At 31.8% G+C, this 24148-nt stretch overlaps 1 protein-coding gene across 4 annotated transcripts; it reads right to left on the bottom strand.

Moving 5' to 3' along the window:
- On the bottom strand, window positions 1-23931 carry LOC148624671 (monocarboxylate transporter 12-like). Of its 4 annotated transcripts, none has more exons than XM_088567500.1 (7): window positions 23847-23931; window positions 22583-22683; window positions 14210-14318; window positions 13411-13554; window positions 10555-10698; window positions 8996-10033; window positions 1-8335 (listed from the first exon to the last, which is right to left on the bottom strand). In XM_088567500.1, exons 3-7 carry the CDS (start codon window positions 14265-14267, stop codon window positions 8181-8183), a joined length of 1539 nt encoding a protein of 512 aa, XP_088423626.1. In that variant the 5' UTR covers window positions 14268-14318; window positions 22583-22683; window positions 23847-23931; the 3' UTR covers window positions 1-8180. The 4 variants fall into 4 exon arrangements, with proteins under 4 accessions (XP_088423626.1, XP_088423627.1, XP_088423628.1 ...); XM_088567501.1 differs by having other exon boundaries at window positions 22583-22710; window positions 23847-23915; XM_088567502.1 differs by lacking the exon at window positions 22583-22683.
- Between the last annotated feature and the right edge of the window lie 217 nt (window positions 23932-24148).

The raw sequence follows: 24148 nt of genomic DNA, 5'->3' as shown, positions 1-24148 counted from the left end.
TTTTTTAAAATAAAAAATTTTATTTTTGTACTGTGATCAACCCAACATATCAGTTTAATATCAAATATAAAGACGAAGTTCAAAAATATTTGACAACGTGCATAAATCAATTAAAACAAAACAATAAAACAAAATGACAGATAATAAAAATTATCTCACATCTCCTAAATGTATATTATCATCAGATTCAATTAACTGGTTTTGGACTAGAAATTGCAGTCCTTTTAAATACCACAAGTACAACCATTCAACTATGAAAATGATGCCTTATTTTAAGGAGTAGAAAATTTTTTTCATTAGGCTACTTCGAGCTTGGAAATTTCATAGTACCTGTATTTCAGGTAATTATGTGGTAAGACCTAACAAATAATGTTGTTACGAATATTTTCTTCAGGATTTAAGAAAATATGAATTGGCAAAAAGCTCCACATAAGTTGACTGAGAAGGAAAATTAAAGGTTAAATGGTCTGAAAATACCCAATTATATGTACTGTGTACTGTTTGTTTTGAGACCAAAAAAGATACTTTCAATTCAATGTTAAAATATATTTATTCTCAGCCCTGATAAGGCCAAAATATACATTTTGGAAATAATAGCTAGAACAAAAATAGTCATATCATTGTCCCTTTATTATTGAACACTTGTGTTCACAACCATAACTGATATCATTTATACGAAATAAATATTAACAGTTACTGAAGACTGATTTTAAAAAATCATAATTATGCTACGGATAATTAAACAACCTTAGTGATCGCACTCACTTACCCCACGCGTCCCCATGTTGGATACTCAAGTAAATTCGTTCGTAAGAGAAATACATGTAGAAGGGCCACAATAAAAAAGGAATTAGAGTGTTTTTCAGGCTTCAGACCTTTATCTTCTGACTAAATTTAGAATAGTAGTTTCAAATTCCAGACTGTGATTTATTTGCATTTTAATTAATCCAAAGAAAATATCATCGTAGCAGAACAAAACTTACACTTGACCTGTAACTTATCATGGTGAACATATATACCAAAAATCATGTCATAATCTGCAAGCGTTTAGAAAAAAAGTCCGGAAACGGTTATTTCTGTGAATTTAGCTAAGGTCAAGGCCTGTAATTTCGGTAAAAATCATCGGAATGGAACCAACTACAAACTTGTCCTGTAACTTATCATGGTGAATTTATATACCAAAAATCATATTAACATCTGCAAGCGTTTAGAAAAAAGTCAAGAAAACTGAAGATTAACTGACGGACGGACTAACAGGTCAAAAACATAAAAACCCTCCACAACGTCATATCGTGGGATATAATAAATAGAAATGTGTTTGAGAAAATTTAAATAAATTAAAGATAATATCTTCTTTGAACATAACTAAGAAATGACTTAGATGATCAAAAACAGATAAGTAAAAATGATATACAAAAATAGAAACGAATTTTCATATCCCTGATTTTATTGATAATTAAAAAAAGAATGATTAAATTTCTTTTTACTATTACTAGTATAAAGAAAAGATAAAGACTTGTGAAAGAACTTTCTTAGATGATGGAAACTTTTGCAGAGTGGAAATTAAGCATTTTGGGGTTCATTTGATGAACTTTTTGATCAAAGTCAAATTTTCTATTTCAAAGAAGTTTGTTCTAATATTTCCAACAAAAAAAATCAGAAACTTCAGTTAAATACAAACTGAGCCTTTTTAGAGCTTTTTTTTCAATGGCCAATAATGTACGTCTCAGTGGTAGTCATTCTTTGTCAAGCACAAAACATATATGAGACAGAGTGATACCTGGCTGGCTAGGAATCAGAAATGTATACAAGTGGGTTGAAATGCTTGTAAACATGCCAGCTGTTACTTCTGTAAGCTAGCTCAAATAAAAATATAACTTAGGGTGATGGACTAGAACAAAGTCAGTTTTGTGTGAATCTTCTTGACCTTTCTGCCACAGTACATAATACCATAATCAACCAACACATTATACTTCCTTATAATTTTAAGAACTAAATAAACAAAAATGGAGAGGGCCAACACAGAAAATGAGTCAAATGAAGTAGAAGAAGACATTAATACTGTACCCGTTCGTCATAAAAATGTTGTTAATAAGATATGAACTAAGCTTAATGAACCTTCTTATTCTGGAAATGAGGCAATTTCTTTGAGAACATGATGCATGTTCATATATGTGGTGGTTTGGCATAAATACCAAATGAAACATATGGTTTCATGATACAACTAAGTACTTCTGATATCTGTAAAAAAAAACTCATTAAACAAATAAATATAAATTCAATGGTCAAAAAATACAATAATGCAAATAAAAAAAACCCACAAAAAAATTAGTAGCCTAAAATACAAAATATCATAAAATATCTAAATAAAAAAAATACTATAATCAAAAGTGTAACCATAATACAAATGAAGAACACTGTACATATATTTAGCACTTAATGATTCTAAAATGTACATGTATATGTAGTTTTTAACCAGAGAATCCTGTCTTAATGAACTCTAAATAAACCATATACCTGACTAAGAGTAATCAAGAAAACCAAATTTGAACAGAAATCAAAAGAATATAATCCAAGGATAAAAAAGGAAAAAAGACACACATAACAAATGAAATAACCAAAATAATACATACAAAGAAACAAAAGCAAATGAGTAACTGGGAGCATGGACCAAGTGCACAGGTAGGGTAAGTTTCCTCTCCTTATACACCAGACATAGTCAGAATTCTTCCATTTTAGTTTTGAATTTTATACCTGTGTAAACTGAACCAAACAAATCCTTCAATTAAATAGGGGGTTTGATTTAGACAGGTTTCATTGTCTAAACCAAACTTATTTCACAGTCGAAACTGAATCTAGAATTGTCACTTCACCAATTTTTCAAATGATCGTTTCTTTTATATACTTATTTACACTATCACAATTAGTTTCAACAATTTTTGAATTGAAAAAAATTAAACTGAAAAAGAACTAATAACCAATCATTTCTAGGTTATGAAACTGAAATAAACAATAACCTCTGAAACTGTTTTAATCAGAGTTGACCTGTAACTTCAGGCTTATACCAATTTTTTTAATCCTTTTATCTCAAAAACAAGATCACTGACCTAACAATTTTATTTGGTATTTTTATTCCAGAGACAATCTATACCAAACGATTAGAAGGCTTGTTATTTCAAAATTGAGCAGCAAACATCCTTAAAAATGACAATAAAATTTTTGCTCAATTTTATTTCATGATTTGCACTCTCCCAAATATGTAAAAAAAAAAGTAAAAGAATTTATTTAAGGTAATTAATTTCCTACATGTAAAAACACAGGTATGCACAATTATCAGTATTTTATTATATATCGCATATATACCATAATAAAATAAATATACTTTAAGGTACACTATTACAAAATTAGCTAGTGCCAAATTCTATCAAATAGAGCATTTTCCCCTTTTTTCTATTTATATGTCAGCAGTATAATTAGGAATCTGGTTTCAAATGCAATTTGCTCCCTTAAAATCAATCTATGGAATGTAGGAAGCATTCTGAAAATTGACTAACCTAGTAAATAAACAGCTGCAACATAAGCCATGATAGGCATATCCCCCTGATTTTAGAATTAAAAGTTATATAACCATGAAATGACAATTCATAAAAAAATAAAAGAAAACCTCAGGGCAACTTCCATTTATGATGATAATTAATGTTGCAAAATCTTTATCAAAATCCTTAAAAGTGTTTTTTGAAAACCAACAGTTTATGAGGGACATAAAGCAGTGTAACATAATTTGTCTATAAAAAAAAACAGCTAACTAAACAGTAACCTCAATAATGTATTACCATCTCAATCTAAAATCCATAAAAGATCCATATATATGAAAAAGGTTGATCCAGGTAATTATTTGCACACTTACATCCAAATTTTTTTACGAAAATAAACAAAATTTTCAAAACAGATTGCCAGACAACCTTTGGCATCCATAGATTATTTTGGAAATAAAAAATGCTTAATACTTCAATGAGATTTTCAATGGCACATATAGCATGTATAGAATAGACTCTACATGTGTACATCATAAGTATTTTACACTACATCATTAGTATTAAACTCTACATGTGTACATCACAAGTATTTTACACTACATCACAAGTATTAAACTCTGCATGTGTACATCACAAGTATTTTACACTATATCACAAGTATTAAACTCTGCATGTGTACATCACAAGTATTTTACCCTACATCACAAGTATTAAACTCTAAATGTGTACATCACAAGTATGTTACACTACATCACAAGTATTAAACTCTACATGTGTACATCACAAGCATTTTACACTACCGTATATTCCGGTGTATAAGCCGCTATTTTTTTCAGGTGACTTCTACCTGCGTTTTATACATGGGTGCGCTTTATATGTGTATTTTTTTTCAGACCAGATCAGCTGATCTGATTTTGACCGGAAATTACATTGTTGACATTATTTTATACGACCTGAACAGCCGACTATGACAGGTACTTGCAATGTATACATCTTGTTTTCATCTGAATAAATATTAATTTTTTGTTTTGTTGCTTATTTGATTAAAAAGAATAAAATGTATAATAATGACGAAGTTTTCATGACTTGTGTCTTTACGATCAATAATTTGGTCACGTGGTGATATATTGTTAAGTATTTTTAGAGTTATCAAGAGGTACAATAAAGGGGTTTTGTTTTTTTTCCTATTAATCAGCACATTCACCTTTTTAACAACTAAAAACAAAAAAACAAAAAACAAAAAAAAACAAAAACAGTTTACGATAAAATGTATTGATCACATCATGATATTCTAATATACCCTAAGGACGCCTCTTCTCTAAAAATCAAGATTAGTGGGGGACATTTCAAAATCTTCAATAATTTTCTACATTCGTACATTGAATTAAATTTATTTCTTTCCTTAAAAAAATCAACATAATTTCTTAATTAAAGACTGAGTAAACAGAACGAAAATATTCTCTTCAGGGTCATAAGTTTATATATTTTTAAAACTTTTATTGAAGTTATTTTGAAATCCTCCCCAGAATAAAGCCGACTGTGTATGGTATTGTGTGCACGTGTGCACAGATTTTTCTACTGTTGTTAAAATCTAAATTTCTCCCCCGGCTATACCTGTTCAAAACATGACACCTGTAGAAATTGAAACCTCTAATTAGCCCATCCAATACCGTTAATTGATGTATTTTCAATCATAACTGTAAACAAAACAATTTATTTCACAACGAACTTGACAGCTTGGGGTGAGGACGGCGTGGGGTGACAAACAATTATTTATATCACAATGTTCAAACAACAAATAACCTTTAATCAGCTCACTGACAAATTGTTGTAATAACTATAGAAAGCCATCATATTCCTTTTAAATGTAAACAAAACAAATTTATTACTCAACGACCCCAAAATGGGCGACAGCTTGGATGAGTACAGCGTGGGGTGAAAGTCAACATCGCGAACTTCAAACAACAAATAAGACGACATATACGAGAAAATCATAATTTTATTGACAATTATAATGCATAATATCAAATTTTATTGAAAATAAAACCCTATAAACCTTTACTTCCCCACTCCCTTTTGTCAAATTACCTGAAAAAGAAACGCAAATAGTATCGTATGTATCTTTAAATAGCCACATTTATCGTCAATTTGGGTGCGGTTTATACTCGGGTGCGCTTTATATGTGGAATTTATCCTTATTTTCCACGAAAATCGACCCTGCGGCTTATAGTCCGGTGCGCCTTATTCACCGGAAAATACGGCATCACAAGTATTAAACTCTACATGTGTACATCACAAGTATTAAACTCTACATACGTACATCACAAGTATTATATTATGGTTAATTCCAGATCCAAGATAAAATTGTACATTTTAATCAACATAGAAATATAACTAAAATGAGACATTTGGACTAAAATCTAATAACTATTAAGGCACCAAGCTATTAGGTGTGTTAAAAAGGAAACCAAATATAAAAGAATTTACAATAATGCAAAAAAAAGTTCATTCATATTCTATAATCTATAATCCAACCCTGTCAAGGTCTTAAGATAAAAAACATTGTAAATTCAATTTTAAGATAAATATAAACAACATTTATCTGGTATATATAAGGGAGGTAAGTCAATTTTAAAACTTATACACTAAACCACTATGAGTAAGAGGCAACAAGATAATAAAATTGCCAAAATTGAAAAAAATATTCTAAATCAACAATTGAATAAACAGGTGTTACATGTAAGTCATGACCTTTTTTCATTTTCCTTCACTAAAACTGATTAAAAAGCAATAAGTTTGAAGGTCTTGTATTTTTCAAAGGTTCAAAATTATATGCTTTATAGAAAAACTATGAAATTCTATAAATGCTTTCAGTATGCCCCTTCAGAGGCAATATGTTGGTTCTCAGGCAATTTTTAATGACAATAAATTAGAGGGAGAGGCATTTATCTTCACCATTCCATTACCCCTAAAAAGTGTGACAACTATTTCATATTGTTCATTGTCAGATAAAATGATGAGGAGAGGGTTATTTGTATTTATCTTATTGATATGACAATAAAAATAGGTAATGAGGCACCCTCAACAGAGATGACATTGATGAGGAAACAAGTTATTACTTTGTGAGGCCTTGAATCAAACTTTTAAACCCTACTTTGTTCAGAATAAGAATGACCATATTTAAGTTATACAAAATTTAAATTACAAATAAACCATAAATTTTTTGAAAGAAACACATGCTGAATAATTATAAAATAATCTATGAAAGCTTATAAAAAAAAACAATTTCTGCAATATTTAGTCATTTCAATACATTCAATACAAATTAATTAACATGTTACCGTATATTATCAATTAAAACTCTACTTTTCTCAAAAACTATGAGCAATAAAGGAAATTTCAAAAAACAATTTTGATTCATATCAAGTTTATGTCTCAATAACCCTATCCTTTAGATTTCTTTGCAAACTTGAAGCTTTTTGAAAAATATTCTGGTTCAATGCTAAAGTGACAGACCAGTGAATTTTATCAATCATAATACAATATATAGGTGTATTGAGATTCCTAAAAATTAAAATTATTACTCATGAACTTCAGAATGACAGCCATGGCAGTCAATAGTACCTACTGAGATGACCTTTTTTTATTATAGCAAAATATGCAACTTACTTATAATCCCAAGAATTAGAATAATGTTGGATTTTTCACAACACTGCAAAAATCAAAATCACATTTGTGAATAAACAGACAAAATCTCAGTAATTAATACACACCACAACTTCTGAATTAAAAGAAACAGGATGCTAATTTGTTTTAGCTATAAGCATCAAAGTTTGGTGTGCCAGGTATTGTGCAGCAAATATTTAAAAAGAATTAACTTGGACACTGATGTCAGGTGGTTATGTCAACAAGTGCCAAAAATAAACAAAAAATGTCAAAAACTAACACACATTTATTGAAAATCTAATGCATATTATGAGCATTCTTCTAAAAACAAGTGTCTAAAATTAGAACTTAAAGTAATGATTATTTCAGACAAAAGTTTTTTTCATGTTTAAGCAAACAAAAATTTTAATTTATTTTCCTCAACATTTACAAATAATAAAGAATGGCTAAATAAGTCCTAATCACTTTAAACATGTACCTATTATGAACCCATGTAAGCTTAAGGCACATTTTAGTACACATAATCTGGCAGAAGTCATACATCTGACCTCAACTCTTTCTCATTTCTTCACCAACATTGTAGTGCTAAGTATACCCCACTTAATATCTGAGAGCAACCAAAACCACTTACAACATATATCCACCTATATAAAGCCACAAATCACATTTGAAATCAATCCATTCATTGGGATCCAGGACTTTTGTGAAGAAAATTTTCTCTTTTATTTCATACAGTGAAAAATGGCAAAGTCCCACAAGCAGGAAGTTGTTATCACACAGCACCCAAAATCACTAACAATGTATACCCCATCTGTCTGAAGCCACACACCAAATTTGAAACCAATCTATCCATTAAGAGTTGAGATAATTGCAACAAAATTTAAATGGAGGGATGAATAGTTTAACTTATGTACTTAGTAACAAGGAGATTCTAATTTACCATCCTCTCCTTGAGTGGAGGTATAACAGGTAGGTCTATTATGCTGAAACATCAATGGTATTCTTTAGGTCTTTTGGTTTCCCAAACCTCTTCACCCATGGATACATAAACAAAAGTAGCCCTCCAGTTATCATAAAACTACTATTGATTATGTTAAGTGATGAAAAAGATCTTGTTACTCTTTTAATTTCACCTACAAAAAACACAAATATAAGAATATGATACTGAGTATGTTTTCATGTAGGAGTATACAAAAACCATGAAACTGAGTATGCTTCTACTTGTAAAAGTTAACGAAGAACATAGAATTGAGTATGTTTTTAAATATACTTGTAAGAGTAAACAAAAAACATTTAATCTAAATAAACCTAATCAGTTACAAGATAGCAAATATTAAACAGACAGACAGACACTTGATAATCAAAAAGGAATCTACATGTAGTTGAATCAGGATAACAATTAACCTCTGGTTGACCAATAACAAATTCCATCTTCTGCATCAGGAAACCCCAAGAAGTCATTCAGATTGTAAAACAAATTGGGAGTTCCACAATGTTTGAGGATAGACAAAAGGACTAACAACAGATGGATGGAAAGCATGATCACTACACTTCTAGCTTTCCACCTAGTGGGGGAATCATAAATATACAGGGAAAAAATCTCTTTATGGTAAAATTCTAATTGTGTACATGGAAATCTGCTAATCCATGTCAAAGCAAAAATGGGGCATCTGATGGGACATTAAATGATACCCCACCCAATGCAATAAAAAAAATTGGGGCTGGAAGTACTTTAAAATGGTCATAAAATAAATTATCAAAGGAATATTATAATACCTATAAAAAGTAGTTACCTTCTACTGGTTGCCCAATAGATGCTCCTAGTCCTTGAATTAGCAGTATGACTCCTAGTGCCTTTGGCATCACTTCTAATCCAACCATGTCTATCAATACTATTGAGTTTAAGGCCACATAAGCCCCACCAAAAAATCCATAAAGAGAGGTATGTAATGCACACCACCAGAACACATCAGCAAAATTGAATATTAGAATTTGTAAACCACAGAGTATACAAGTTCCTCCCATAATTTTATATCGTTCAATGATTTGTAGGTCACCAACTACTCCAGATACAATTCGTCCAATGAGATCACCAATGCCAACACATGAAACTAGCCAAGCTTTCTCATACTTGATAAATCCTCGGCTGACAGCATCTTGAGGCATGAAGATGATAAAGTTGAAGTAACCAAAGAAAACAAAAAATGAAAAAAATGTATAAAACAAAACTACAGGCATTTGTAAAATAGAAAAGTCAAATATCTTGGGAATTTGAATTGATTTTCCACAAAGATTTAAATTCACAACGTTTGATGGTTTTTTGCTTTCTTCAGCCTGTACTACTGGTGCTAAGCTCTCAACTGAGCCCATGACCAAGGAACCAGTACTTGTCACGTATGAAACAGACTTTTCTTTTTCAATATTTTTATCATCTACCTGGATATCAAGATCATTAATTTCTTCTACTAAGTCTCCATCTTTAATGTCATTACTAGTTGAAATGTTTGCTCTTTTCCTTGTAGAATCATTACTTTCATCTTGCAATAACTGATGCTTTTCTTCAGATTTACCTCCCCTTCTATTTACAGTGTAAAATTGTGTTGGTCTATAGAGGGCACCACTCACTGCCACAGTTAAATATAGTCCAGCTAGAATGAGATATGTTCCACTCAGTCCATATGACTGCAACATAAATTCCATCAAAGGAGGTAAAACAAAAGTGCCCACACTTGCTCCAGATAAAGCAATACCATTGGCCACTGTTCTGAACTTTTTGAAGTATTTTCCAATCATAACCAAACCATTTCCGAATAAGCAAGCATTTGCTGTACCTGAAATTCATGTAAGACAGAAAATTTATCCAAAGCAAAACAAAATAATAATGTAAATATAGACATTTTCAGGAGGTGTCACTGTCATGATTCCCTTGGTCAAATATTTCTAAAAATACAGAAAAATTCACAAAGTGTTAATAACTATATACATTTTGTGTGAATGTAGTGAGAATTACCTCCAGTGGAATTCCATGTTTACCGAATTAAATTTAAATAATTTGTCATGATTATAGACTTGTGGACCCATATGGAAAATTTTTTGTTTGTTGCAAGCAGGGGGAGTTTAATTTCAGGAGTGAAAGGTCCTGGATTTTTCCTGGTCCACTTCTGGAAAGCCAAAAAGTTCTCTAAAGTATCTTTGAAAAAGTTTGAAGGTCAAGGGCATAAGTACATGTAAATGAATCCAAGGTCAGAAAAAAAGTCATAAACCTTAGGCTTCATTCATTGGAATCCCTGATGAGACAAGGGCTTAAGAACCAAGGATTTTTTTTATAATCAAGTGTGAATTGTATACAAACCTGCTCCTATACCATACATGAATATGATATACCACACATTGAATTTGAAATAGCACATCACCAAAAATCCACAACCAAATAGTGCACCAAACATCACTACAGCTCTTTCTGTGAAATGTTGTCCTAGTGCTACAAATATTGGTGCTGAAAGACAAATAGCTTTTCAGAAGTAAATCAGTAAACTGTTGTAAAAATATTACAGAAATCCACAATTTCATGTCATAATACATGATATGCCTTTTAAAGTCTCATTTTGAAACAAAATTAGTGAAATAGGAAAATATCAAAACAAAAGGACATATCGCTAAAAAGTAGTCATCTTACAACTTGAACTTAATTGAAACTTTTGAAGGCAAAATCATAACAAATAATCAACAATCATCTCATCAATTTAAAGTTTTTTTTTCTATCCCTTTAAAGATATTAGCTACAGCTACAAAATACATCATTTCCTACCTTTCAAGATTAATAACTTAAGGGGTTGTCCTACAACTTCAACCAAATTGGGACATTAGTAAGCCTTGTCATAGGAATCATTTCATCCATTTAGGGAAGGTGAGTTAACCTATTTATTCTCCACAAAATATTAGCTTACTGCTATATGTCCAAAAATTAGTCATCCAACAACTTTAAGCTAGTTGAGACAGAACAATGTCCACAATTCTTTGTCATTACTCACTGGGTTCTTATAAAACTCAATTCAGTATCAATCAGATGCCCATAATATCAGGGATTTATGCTTCTACTAGTTGTGTGAAAAATGTGGCCATGTGGCTATGGCATTTTGGCATTTCACTGTGTATTTTCAAACATAGCTTTGCCCACTACTGTTCCTATAATAATTGTATATTCCATAAATATTTGTTTCAAGTCCATTTTGAACCTTCATTCCTAAATGGCTCATGTAACGATCCCAAAAGTCAATATCAGCCTTCCTTTTGTGATATTGCACCTTGTGGTATTGTTTTAAAAAATATATTCACTTACAGTCTAGTAATTATCCAAACATCAAATAAATCCTCATTTCTAAACCCTTTTTTGTCACTAATTCTTATCATAGGAGCTATATATTTCAAAATACAGGGCTTTACAGAATGCAACATGATACAAGAGCAGCATGTCAAATGCTGTTCAGTTGGGGAAAGTGTAGACACAATATTAGTTTTTGACACACTTAAGCATAAGGACACAACAACCAATTTGGACACAATATAGCACAAAATTAGAAATCGATTAAAAATTTTCGAAATCCAACCAAAAATAAAAAAGTCAATTTAAAAAAAAAATCCAAAATCAGATTTACAAGAAAAAAATCAAAATGAGACCAACAATACAAAAACTGATTTTCTTTTTGCCTGCCCCAATTTTGTATCCCTTTAATTACAAAACAGTTAAAGATAAGCCTACTCTGTAACAAATTCTTAAGCCAAAAAAAAAAATGTCATTTTTGCCCTTTGCAATAACTCTTACAAGGAGTCGTCTTACAACTTTTATCCCTGAAGACTTTTGTATTTCTAATAATAAGGATCATTTCAGCCACTGAAAGAATTAGGCTAAGTATAATGGTTTTGGAGTAATGTGTGAAAAACTACTGACTGACCCCTATGTTTTTTATGTATTTTTAGTAATGGTGGCCATGGTTTTCATCGGAGCAAAAAATTCCCACATCAATTCTATGCAGGATACCCCATGGAACATTCATACCAAGTTTGGTTCCAATTGGTCAAATAGTGTCAGAGAAGAAGATTTTTGAAAGAAATAACATTAAAAATAGCAAAAGAATGTCAAAAAGGGCAATAACTCCAACATGGGTAAATGGATTAAAACGAAAATATGAAAAAATATGAAAATCTCATCATGCTGAAAAGTTTTACTCATTCAGAATTTGACTGAACCTAATGGTTTTGGAGATATGTGTGAAAAACTACTGACCGACCCCTATGTTCTATTTTTAGTAACAGCGGCCATGTTTTTTGACGGATCAAAAATCCCCACATCAGTTCTATGCAAAATACCCCAAGGAACATTCATACCAAGTTTGGTTCCAATTCGTCAAATAATGTCAGAGGAGAAAACTTTTGAAAAATTGTTAACGACCACGGATGACAACGACAGATGCCATGTGATGGCAGTAGCTCACATGGCCTTTGGCCAGGTGAGCTAAAAATGACAAAGATACCATTATACAAACAAACAAATTTTTTTTTTCAGTCATATAAAACTTGAAATCTAAATTCCTGACAATATGTACTTCTATGTACAATGATCATGACCTTACACTTCTTATCGTGTCATAAGAATCCAGTCAATTGAATGGAGGATTTTGGGTCAAAGTTATTTCATAAAGATAGAGACAGACAGACAAACGCATATACTCCAAAACCTTGTTGGGGTTTGGCTATAAAATTAAATGACAATTTTTCAAATGAATCATTAAACACATTTTGCATGATTTGTACAGACAGCTTCTTGCATGCTCTAAGAGTGTTTTAGGTTACCAAATGACATTAAGAATTGGACAGACAGAATTCATCATGTGGTGATATGTCTTTCAAAGTACAATAAACTTAAACTAGAATAACTGTGAGCAAATCTCATTAAAGGATTTCTCACCATCCAAGTAATCATATGATCAAATTATAAACAAAGTTTTAAATCAGGAAGTTTCAAAATATCAAGAGACTGTGAAAAGAAGTAGTAGTAAAAACTATAAGGGAAAAGTTAAAGACACACCAATGGAAGGATGCACAGAGGGACACCATGATCACTATATACCTCCTACAAAGTGGGGATATAAACTCAGAACAGTACACATTTTATTCAGAAAAATAAATATCACCTTTATTTCAATTATACCTGTAATGGTGTATATTCCTGCTCCTACTGCCATACCAAGGGAGGCTACTGTCAGATCTATGCTGAATTCATCCATTAATGGAGACATCAATAAACCATATGACTTGGCAACACCCACCATAATTAAACTGCTGCAGAAATAACCTGACAAAACAGATCCATATACAGTAGAAATGTTATCAAATCAATAATTATTAATAGCAGTAAAATTTTATTTTTTATTTGCAAAAACTTTTCTCAAAACTACAAATTGACTCATTGTTGACGGTTTCTCAAACTGTTCATGTCAACTGAAAAAAAAAAGAAAACATTTAGTTTAGGTGTAAACCCTGCAGTACACCCACTCAAGGAAAAAACAAGTGTGTACAATACACAGACAAATACAGTACAAAATCCACTGAAGACTGATCTGAGATCCCAGTATCAAATAAGAGGAGATTTTAACTAATAAAAGCAGAGTACACCAAAAATAATGTGGCCTGTATTTTATGGTACATTGTACAAGGTATTGTGTTCAAGCTTTGGTTGAGCTTTTGTTTAATATCACCCAGAAACCATCAATATTACCTTCACATTGTTCATCCACATCTTAAAATGCTTCCTGAATAAATAATTAAAAGTTTAAAATCCCATTCAGTAAATAAGGAGGAATTGCAATTACATGTAGACAGAAATGATCAGGCAGACAGTTGTTCCTTAATAATCCATCAAAAACTAGTATGCTGATAAAAGTAATATAAACATGGTTTACACCTATTTTTTTTCTTTTTTTAGGAAACACAGAGAATGTAAAACATACCAACAACTATCATCCAAGCCCATCCAGTGTCAAAAGGGACTCCCCTTGTCTCTGCCATTTTCTTTCTGTTGTGCAAGTTCTACTTTCTGAATACCATTTCAATAATTTTCTGAAGAAAAAATTCAAATTCACATAATTTCATCGTGATCATTTCATTATGTAGAGTGTGATTTTGTTGGTTGAAAGAGTAATAAAAGGAACCAAGGTTATGCGGTAATCAAATGAATGCAATCCAGGGACAAAGACCAGATAATGGAAAACAGACATACACAACAAAGAACATAAAGTAACTAAAATCATACATACAGAGTAACAAAAGCAAATGAGCAACTCGGACTCCACTAAAAACTGGGAGCATGGACCAGGTGCACCAGTAGGGTAAGTATCCTCTGCTTTTCTAGAAACACCCGCTGAGTTGCTCATAATAAAAGTCAAGTCCGGGGTAGACAAAGAGGAAAGAAAAAAATTATGATCCATTGAATAAATCAGTTTTCATGGTGCAGATGGATACACCATAACAATCCACGAGTTCATGATGACGACCATGAAACTTCTGTAATGATGACTTCCATCTTGTAGCAACATAACCCTGTTCCAGAAGCCTATTTGTTAGAAACAATGAACATTAGAGTTCGAGCGCGATACAAAAAGACTGCGTAGTTTTGGCAAGCTCTGGCATAATGTATGAGTTGTGATACGAACACTCCATATGCAGGTGCTGAAGGGATGTTGCCACAGATGAAAGGGAAGTAGACAATTCTGAATGAAAAGTCATCACATTTGTCGTAAAGTTTGGTCAATAGTTTTCCTTTACCATCGAAAGATCACATACAGCACTTAATTTGCTGTTAAGAATGCTTTAAAGTACTGAAAATCACCAACTGTTTCTCCAAGTGACGGTAAAAATATTAATGAAATGCATTTTTCCTTTAAAGGGTGATAACTCTGACTTTGCCAACACATAATCAGAGTTATCATGTTTGTTCCATAAATAAAATGCCTAAAGCAACCTTACATCAATAATAAATATATGTGGCTTTTTTTTTTTTTAATGAATCACTTATACAATAGTAGCTAAACATAGAAGACATTATAATGTTAGATTGCCTGCTGGACTGTGACATTGCCTGAAATGTTTATAATGCTCTAAGCTGCAGGTAATGCTCCCGCACAAAATATATCGCTCAGTGAATCACAACAGAATATTAACCATGTAAACTAGGTTCAGTTCAGCTAATTTGCCATGAATGCTTGCCTGAATGCATGGTAGGAAAATGACTGATTTATAATCTTTCTCTCTTGTAACAAGATGCATCAATAATGTAAACTTTTATTTCAGAACCTAGGTCCAAACATTTGCTCCCTAAAACTCTGAGAACTCATTACAGCATTCTCCCAAGGCTACTATAACACTGGGCTTAGCAGCACTAAGCTATTTGAAATGATTTTTCTCTAAAATGCCTTAAGGGCACTGTGCTATCATTGGGGGACGTTCCAAAGAGCTGTTCTTGCCAGTAAGCTTTAAATTCTTGGGGAGAACACAGTATTTATAATTCAAAGTGTAACGTACACATACCGTAAGAATGTAGGTAAAACTCTAATTCAGCTTTTAACTTTATCTACTTTAACCTTTTTAAGTTCCAGACTTGTTTTAATCATTTTGGCTTTAAACACAGGGCTAGGGAGTAAACCCATGTAGCTTCCTCCATGAAATTGAAATAGTACAGTGCTTATTGGCACAGAACAGTTCTTCTTGCTTCCACAAAAGCTAACAGTACATTTTACAGAAATTAGTAGTAATTTAAGACAGCTGGGATAAAAATCACTATTATAGTGCTGCAAAATGGACTGACGTAGTTCTCACTAACCAAACTCAAATTATTTTATCTCGTCATGGAGAATAAAATTTAAAAATTCTTTAAATACTGTGCATTAAAGGTTCCATTTCAGTTGGTTTAAATTGGTCACGGTGACATTTAGACATTTACATAATAAATATATGTATTTAGTTTAGAAATCTATACTCAGATGTACCAGTATTCATATGGAAATCAGTGACAGAAGGTAAAAATAAAAGTTCAAAAACACTAATTTCAACTGAAGTATGTGTTGAGGCAGGAATGAATTTAATGAAATGTTTACAAACATAAACAATTTTCAACCATCACTGAACATCTAATCAAATGATTATGTTGTTTTATCATATTTAAACTGAATAAAATTTATTTTTTTTTCCTTTGGTTGGTTTAAATTAAAAGCCAATTATCAAACCCAAATTTAAAGTCTCAGTGATCCTATAGATATATAGAATTAAATATGGTTAATTTTTATATAAAAGTAGGGATTTATTTGTTCTTTCTGTAATATTTTTTTGTTGGTTGGCATGTGAAATAAATTCTCACACCAAAAGGTCACAAACATCGATATCAATCAGCCAATCAAAAAAATTTTAAATCTTATTGAAAAATAACAATAAATTATTGAAAAAAAAACAGAATCTCTATGATAAATAGGATAATCAATTACAAGTGCCGAGAACACTTAAAGATTTAACTTATGCACAGAACTTGATGGAACTTGTCCGGTGCACTCATTAAATCTGGGTGATTTTCAGTACTGGAGACCATTTTTCGGTCATTCCTTCCTTCCAATTAATTATCCTATTACACTTTCTCATAAGTTATTTTTTTCTGAAAATGAAGTACCAGTACAAAAAAATAGTGCTTACACTTGAAGTTGACTCAAATAAATCCACACTCACAAAATTTGGATAAGTAATTATTAAAACCTATCCTTGATTATATCCTGAAAACTGAAAAAAAAATTATTTCCTCAACAAATCGTACAATTACCATTACATATGCACATACACTACTAAACAATGGAATAGACTTTCTTACCAATCAGTAGAATCCTGTACACACAAATGTATTTACATTGGGGCTTTTTTTTTCAATGACAAAAACCTGTAATACTATCAGTGCTCTATAATTCATATTTCCAATAACTCAAGGCACTTCAAATTTAGTCCAGGGAAAAATATAGATTGTCAGACTTATTTTTCCTGTCAAATAACTTATTTTCTAAAAATGCCACTTTCATATGGAAAATGGTAATTTCAGGAATTCTAGCACATTGACAATACATTCTAAATTCAATTTGTCTGGATATCTATTAATACAAGCTATACAAAATACTCTCAATGAGAAATCACTGGTTTCAAATATCCTTTTTTAACAGACTATCCAATCAAATTCTTGTTTGTACACAATTTCATAGCATTTACATATACCAATAATAACCAAACAATGAGATCAATATCAATATTTCCAGTCTGCCTTTATAGTGACCATCCTTTTGTCAGAGACTCGAGAAAACTGTTTGGGCTAGCTAAAATTCAGTGAAATTTCATTTTCTTATTGAGAATGGTTGGGCTAGCAGCTGAAAATGCTATAACACAAGCTGTATTTCTAGTTGAATTAAAAACTATGATTTAGGTGCTTTAGAACTTTTCAGCATTGTTCTTAGGGACATAGTGCCTTGAATGACGGTTCCAGCTATGGCTGTACCAATAATTTTCCTTGGTGCAGCATGCCATACCTAAAATTCTCGACAACTATTTTTTGAAATACGGTATTTCACTACTTTCCCCCAGAACCTCCTGGCATTGTTGCCGTACCAATCCAGATGTGGATGCTATGCCTATGGTTCTACATAAAACACAATCACCATAAACATGAACTAGTTTATCAGCACACACATAAGTATTTCAATCTAAAGCAGCCCTTGCTGTTATGGACTTACCATTTTAATGACACTGAAATTTTACTATACAATTCCATTTAAGTACAGCCATTAGGACACCTGTGAAAGACTTGAAGCACTTTAAAACAACATTATCACAAATCCAAGCCACTTTATAGATAGCCTTGACATCTAAGTGTTTATAAAATGTCTATACATTAACTTACATCAAAATCTAATTTTGCTGCTTGACTGGTTTTTTTTTCATTTTTTCCTCTGATGATCAATAAGAACCTCATACATTACATAAAATGAACAAACGACTGTGTCAACAAGTAAAATGACAAGATACAAAAGCGTTTGTAACTACAGCAGGTGACTATATAGGGTTGTGCAAACTTTATAAAATTTACATTTAGACCAAGTAATGAGATTCATATCAACCAGTCAACATTTGCAAACAATTAATTTATAGCAAATACTTATTTAGGTACATCTATGAGGTGGGACACAGGTGTTATCAATTTACCAGTAATACAAAACCAATAAAAAATTGAGAAAATATCCATTCAGTTGTTGCACTTTTGAGATAAATATAATACAATTACCCACTCTAGTGAGTACTAATAAACAAGTATATTTAGGCTATCCTATGGTTAATCATGGTATATGAAAAAGAATTTCTTTTTCATATCCAAGATTAACCATAGTATACTGTAAACATACTAATTTTCACTTTTTTTCACAGTGGACAGAAAACCGTGAAAAATAGTACACAGAAATTGATTTTTAACACATTATAACGCTAAAATTGATACCAATGAATATGTTCACTTGACCCAATCTGTGAAAATTAGCAACCGCAAAATTAATATGTTTACAGTAACAAATTTAGCTTATACTACTTTTTAAAGTGGTCTTGATGATGTATAATTGGTGATTCAAAGGGATTAACATTAACATGTCAAAATAGTTCACTGTGGAAAACATTCATTTGAATGAGAATTGTTGTATTCTAACATTGAGCAAGTAGTGTGGTTTGACTGAGGTATATTAAATTCCTTATTTGTAAGATTTCAGAATGCACTGATCAAGATTTCATTTCTTCCAAAATAAGGGAAGGTGCATATGCTCGGTCCATCCCATATGAAACAGCAACTGCATGGGTGTGGATTGGAAGTTTTGAAAAGAAGGGGAGCCACATGCTGTTTATCTGCCATTTGTCAAAATTTTGCTTGAAATTAAGGAACTTTTCCAAAAAGAGAGGGTTTCAACCCTGGAACCTTCTGGATCGTACTGTATATGAATTCAGTTTAAAATGCCACTTTGTAAGTTGTTGAGGTGAATATCAATGTGCATTTTATTTTATTGGCTAAAATAAGTTTGCCTTTATTATAAATACAGTCTAAGATCTATTTTCAATTTTTATTGAATAAGTAATTCAAACATTTTTTCATGCCGTTGTGAGACTTTCCCCTCAGCTAAGAATCACCCCTCTCCGTAAAACAAATGCAAACCAATAATTTCCTTAAAACCAAAGCATCACGGCATTGAGTGAAACCATTTACAACCAAAAATGTAAAGCTGCAACTAAATGTTCCAAAATTGTATTGCTTTGATCACATGAGAGTCTTGTCCCTTTTCTTGAAAATGAACTTGAAGACCTGAACTTTAGTAGTAACAATGATTTGCTCATAGGCTCTTTTACAAAAAAATTAAAACACTGTATTCAAAAGCAGTTTTTGACATGACATGGGTTGTGTCCTTACTGTTTGACTTATAATGTACTGTGGTTGTCATTCCAGCAAGGGAAGAATTGGGATTGGCATTGACTTTACATAAGATGGGGATATAACTTTTTGTAGGTTTAAACTGGTCTGAAGCTGGCAAGTCACTTAACTGCTAGTAGTCCTTAGTTTGTACATTTGTGTGATTCAGTATATTGAGTTTCTTAATTTTCGTTAGAACAAGGGACTAATACCTTCTTGAACTGAGTTTAGGTGGTTTAATTGTGTAATATTTTTTCCACAGTGGCCAGATTTCAAAGGGGGAGGATTGTGATCACGCCAAAGTACTATAACCCCACCACATTTTTTGCGCCTGTTCCAAGTCAGAAATTTCTGGCCTCTGTATGCCTTGTTTCTTTTTCACCTCTAGTTTATTTTCATGTTACTTGAGTATATAGGGGCAACTCTTTCATTGTACCTATGTATAATGATGTTTTGGGGCTAGCTGCAGCCTGCCCTGTGGTGTGAGGGTTTCCTCATCTATCATTTGAAGAACAATGGGGGATCTTTGCTGATATCTTCATCCAGATGGGGTTCAACCATTGTTGTCTCTTTGACATATTCATAAAACCTATTATATTAACATATAATTACATATACCTTGCATATCATTAAAATATACTAATCTCATTGGCTAATCGGCTTTATATACATGTCATGAGAGGTCATGGAGTGTACAAGTCTTGACCAGTCGCACATTTTGGACATGAAGTGTTAGTGCACTTCATTGAAAATGTGCTACAGTAAAAGCTTTTATATGGTGATTAAACATCAAAAATGGAATATCCAATCCTTAAGTACATGTATATAATTGTAATCAGCTTTCTAACTAAACAAACACTATTTGGTGATTTGCCCATCAGGACAGGTCCAATACAAAATGTATTTAAGATTTCAAATATCAAATAGAACACAATTTGCCCAGTGGGTATTTCCAAATGTTGGCAGGTATGCAATGTTTTACATAACCAGTTTACCTCTAATCACCACAAATCACCCCAAAATACTTCATAAATTAACTATGCAGTTTTTATATACATTTTAAGTATACAAATAATGTACCAGTATTACGAATTGTTGGGAATCATTGACCATAATTCATAAAATTGTTTTTACTATACCATTCTACTCCAATTAATAGATGAATTAAAAATCAAAATACAATCAAAATTGTCTACCCCAGACAGGACATTTTATGAGCAACTCTGCAGAAGTTTCTAGGAAAGCAAAGGATGCTACTCTACCGGTGCATCTGGTCAATCCTCCTAGTTTTTGGTGGAGACCATGTTGCACATTTACTTTCTTTGTATGTGTTATTTTGATCATTTCATGTTCTTTGATGTGTGTGTTCATATTTACGGTCTGGTTGTTATCCTTGGATTATTTTCTTCAGATTTCTATTTGAATCCAGGTTTCCTTAATTTCCCTTACACAAGTCTGTAATAGTTTGACTGCACATTATAGATTTGCTAGACATAGCATTTGGTTTGGAAATTTCTTAGCAAATGAAATGGCTGTCAAGTAAATATAAAGTAAATCTGGAAGTGTTTCATGTTGACCTACATATGTAAAGTAACTGTTTCTAAAAGCCTAACAAAAAAATCAGGGCTGGCCAGTGATCCTTATAATTGATTTTGAAAAGGTCAGCCACTTTATCCATTTTGTTGGGTTTTATAAGTGCCCTTTCCTTTTTTGTCAAGTTTCTCTAAATAGATATTAAAGCTTGAATTATGAACCTTCAAATATGCCTCTGGCATGCTAGAATGCATTTTATGACATAGATATCCAGCTGTTTTCAAAAGCTACAAGGAACTGCAAGTCTGAATAAAGCAAATACAACAAGAAGGTACTGCTCTTTTACCATGCAATATGGAAAATTTACTCAAAAAAGTTCTAACAGTAGACAGTGGAATCCTTGCATGCTGACACTGTTGTAAAATATGTCCTATAAATTCTGCAAGATGACAAAAAGAAGTTTCTGGCATGTGAATTTTCTCCAACTCACTAAATTTCATGATGTCACAACAAAATGCACTACAAGGTGAACAATCTAGACTTGACTGACCAATGGACATATTCACACTAATGTTGAAGCCATTTTGAAAAATAAACTAGTTTCCCTATCCCTTTGTTTTTAGACAAAAATCTCTTTCCACTAAAAGATTAATCTTGTCCCAAAATAACTCATTTCTCTGACATCAAAATGCTGTTAAAAGACAAAACTGGGGCCATTCCATGCAAAATGACGAGTTTGAATTCATTTAAGCTGCGCCAACACTACATGTAAGTGGGAATATGAACTTCTTCAGGAGCAATTCAGGTTTCAACAGTCTCATATTATTTTTTAATCTGAACAAGACCAAATACAGTGTCATGCTAACAGGCACTTGATTCAGAAAAAAAATACCTATTCCAAAATCAGTGTTCTCCCTATAATATTTGAATAACACAATGCTTACTGTTATAGCACAGTTCTTTTGGCCTTCCTGCAAAATTATAGCACAGTTCCCATAGTGTATTATAACTAAAATTAATTACTGATAGCACAGTGCTAAGAAATTAAAGCGCTGCAAAGTACAATGCTATAATGGCCAGAGGAGGACACTGAATATTCAAGCAGGGACTATAATATAAGTCCCTGATTTAAGGTCCAGACATAGACGTTGTGGAGACATGATACAAACATTCGAAACTTAAAGGATTTGAAAATACTTCTTCAGTAAGATTTTTTACTGTTGTAATACCCATGGACACAACCGAAAATGGTTGAAATCTCACTGTAACACCTCATTTCTGCTACGACAATTTTCACAGCATATTATTAATTACTGGAATAGCTTACCAGCAGATGTAATTTCATTCAAGTCAGTTGATAACTTCAAAATAAGTTTAGTCCTTCATTGGGAGTTCTGACTTGACACCACATGTATACCACCATTACCACTAGTAATTGAAGAGATTTGTGACTACCTGAAATCTCACATTAAAACACAGCAAGGAACTTACTTAATCAACAATGGTAACTTGAATTTAAATGATTATATCTAAAAAAGTATTGTGAATACCGAAATAAAACTTTCAGTTTCCTATTCTAACAATATCTTCCTCAATATAGCCTCATGTTCATACCACATTTTTTCTACCAAAACAAACAAAAAAGAGTATTGATAACAAGTTACCTACCTGCAGATTTTTACAAAATTGAAAATAAATCAAAATTAAATTCATTATTTTTACATTAACCTATCACAACCTTTTCGTTTTTAAAGATAATTGAATAAAATCTTGTTTCCCATTTTTACGTCTTCTGGGTGTCTGCTATAATTTATTCCAGATCATCTCATCAAAAGGGGAAAAAGGAGTTTAATAAATAAGTGGAAAAGTCAGGGAATCTTGTTCTCTGTTATGAGATATTTTTATAAAAAAAAAATGACTAATTAACAAGTTAATTACCTCTTTATTCATAGGTCTCTGATACTATGTATACCTTTAATCAAATATACAAATGTAATTTTAGCTAGTTAGGACTGATCACCTTTACATAAATTATTTAAAAAAAAAAGAAGTGCCTGTACCATTCAAGAAATTGATGCTAGTAACATTAATTACATGTAGTATTGGCAAAATTTGGTGTACTAAAAAGTATAATGTCGGTAGAATGGTACTATTTCTCATTATTTTAGGCCTTTCATGTACCCTACTCAGGTAAATACTTCCAGACACTGTGATTAGCCACTTTATAAAATTGCATTATATTTTTAAAAAAATTATATAAACATTATGATTTTTTTAAAATTTATGTGCCATTCGACTGGTTCGTAGCAAAAGGGGGGAACTTTGACCCAAAACATCAAACATTGCCTGCGTAAAATACCAAAGAAACAAAACCGTTATGCTATGATTTTGCTCACAATTTTAGTTAGGGAAATGAATAGTACCGTTCTACCTAAATGCACCTTATAAACGATCCTCAGGTACAGGGATTATTTTTTCTCTTTCTAGTTCTACTTCCAGTTTCTCACTGTGACACTGAGACAAGTGCCTTTGCACTTTCATAAAAAAATGCGTATTTTATTATGTTTGTAATCAAAGAATAACAAACTTACACAGCGGCAAATAATCGTAATTTGTAGGAGAAAAGCGAGTCATCCAAGATCCCCTTCTTTTGTTTATCCTACATGTGGATGTCTCTGACTGAGATGGAAAGAACATAAGTTGTTCCGAATAGGATTTTTCCGGAATTAAGCATTTGATGATTATTATTATTATTTATTGCAATTAGTCTTTAACGGTACAGAAATTGTTTAGTTTAATTTTCATTATTTTTTTTCTTGAAAGAAGATAGTTGTTTCACATAGAAAACATAAAACAGATGTACCGACAGATAACTCCTATGATCCGAACTTGG

This window comes from Perna viridis, chromosome 2 (assembly GCF_037379345.1).
Source record: "Perna viridis isolate PV_CMFRI_1.1 ecotype Kerala chromosome 2, ASM3737934v1, whole genome shotgun sequence".
NCBI lineage: Eukaryota > Metazoa > Mollusca > Bivalvia > Mytilida > Mytilidae > Perna > Perna viridis.
This window is presented reverse-complemented; position numbering and strand designations above follow the sequence as displayed.

Excerpts from the sequence above, each read along its gene's own strand:
- LOC148624671 (XM_088567500.1), bottom strand. The coding sequence starts at position 14,267 with ATGGCAGAGACAAGGGGAGTCCCTTTTGACACTGGATGGGCTTGGATG. Across the intron at positions 13,555-14,209 it reads GGCTTGGATGATAGTTGTTG|GTTATTTCTGCAGCAGTTTA; the intron begins GTATGTTTTACA and ends CTGTTTTGTCAG. Across the intron at positions 8,336-8,995 it reads TATTGGGCAACCAGTAGAAG|GTGAAATTAAAAGAGTAACA; the intron begins GTAACTACTTTT and ends TGTTTTTTGTAG.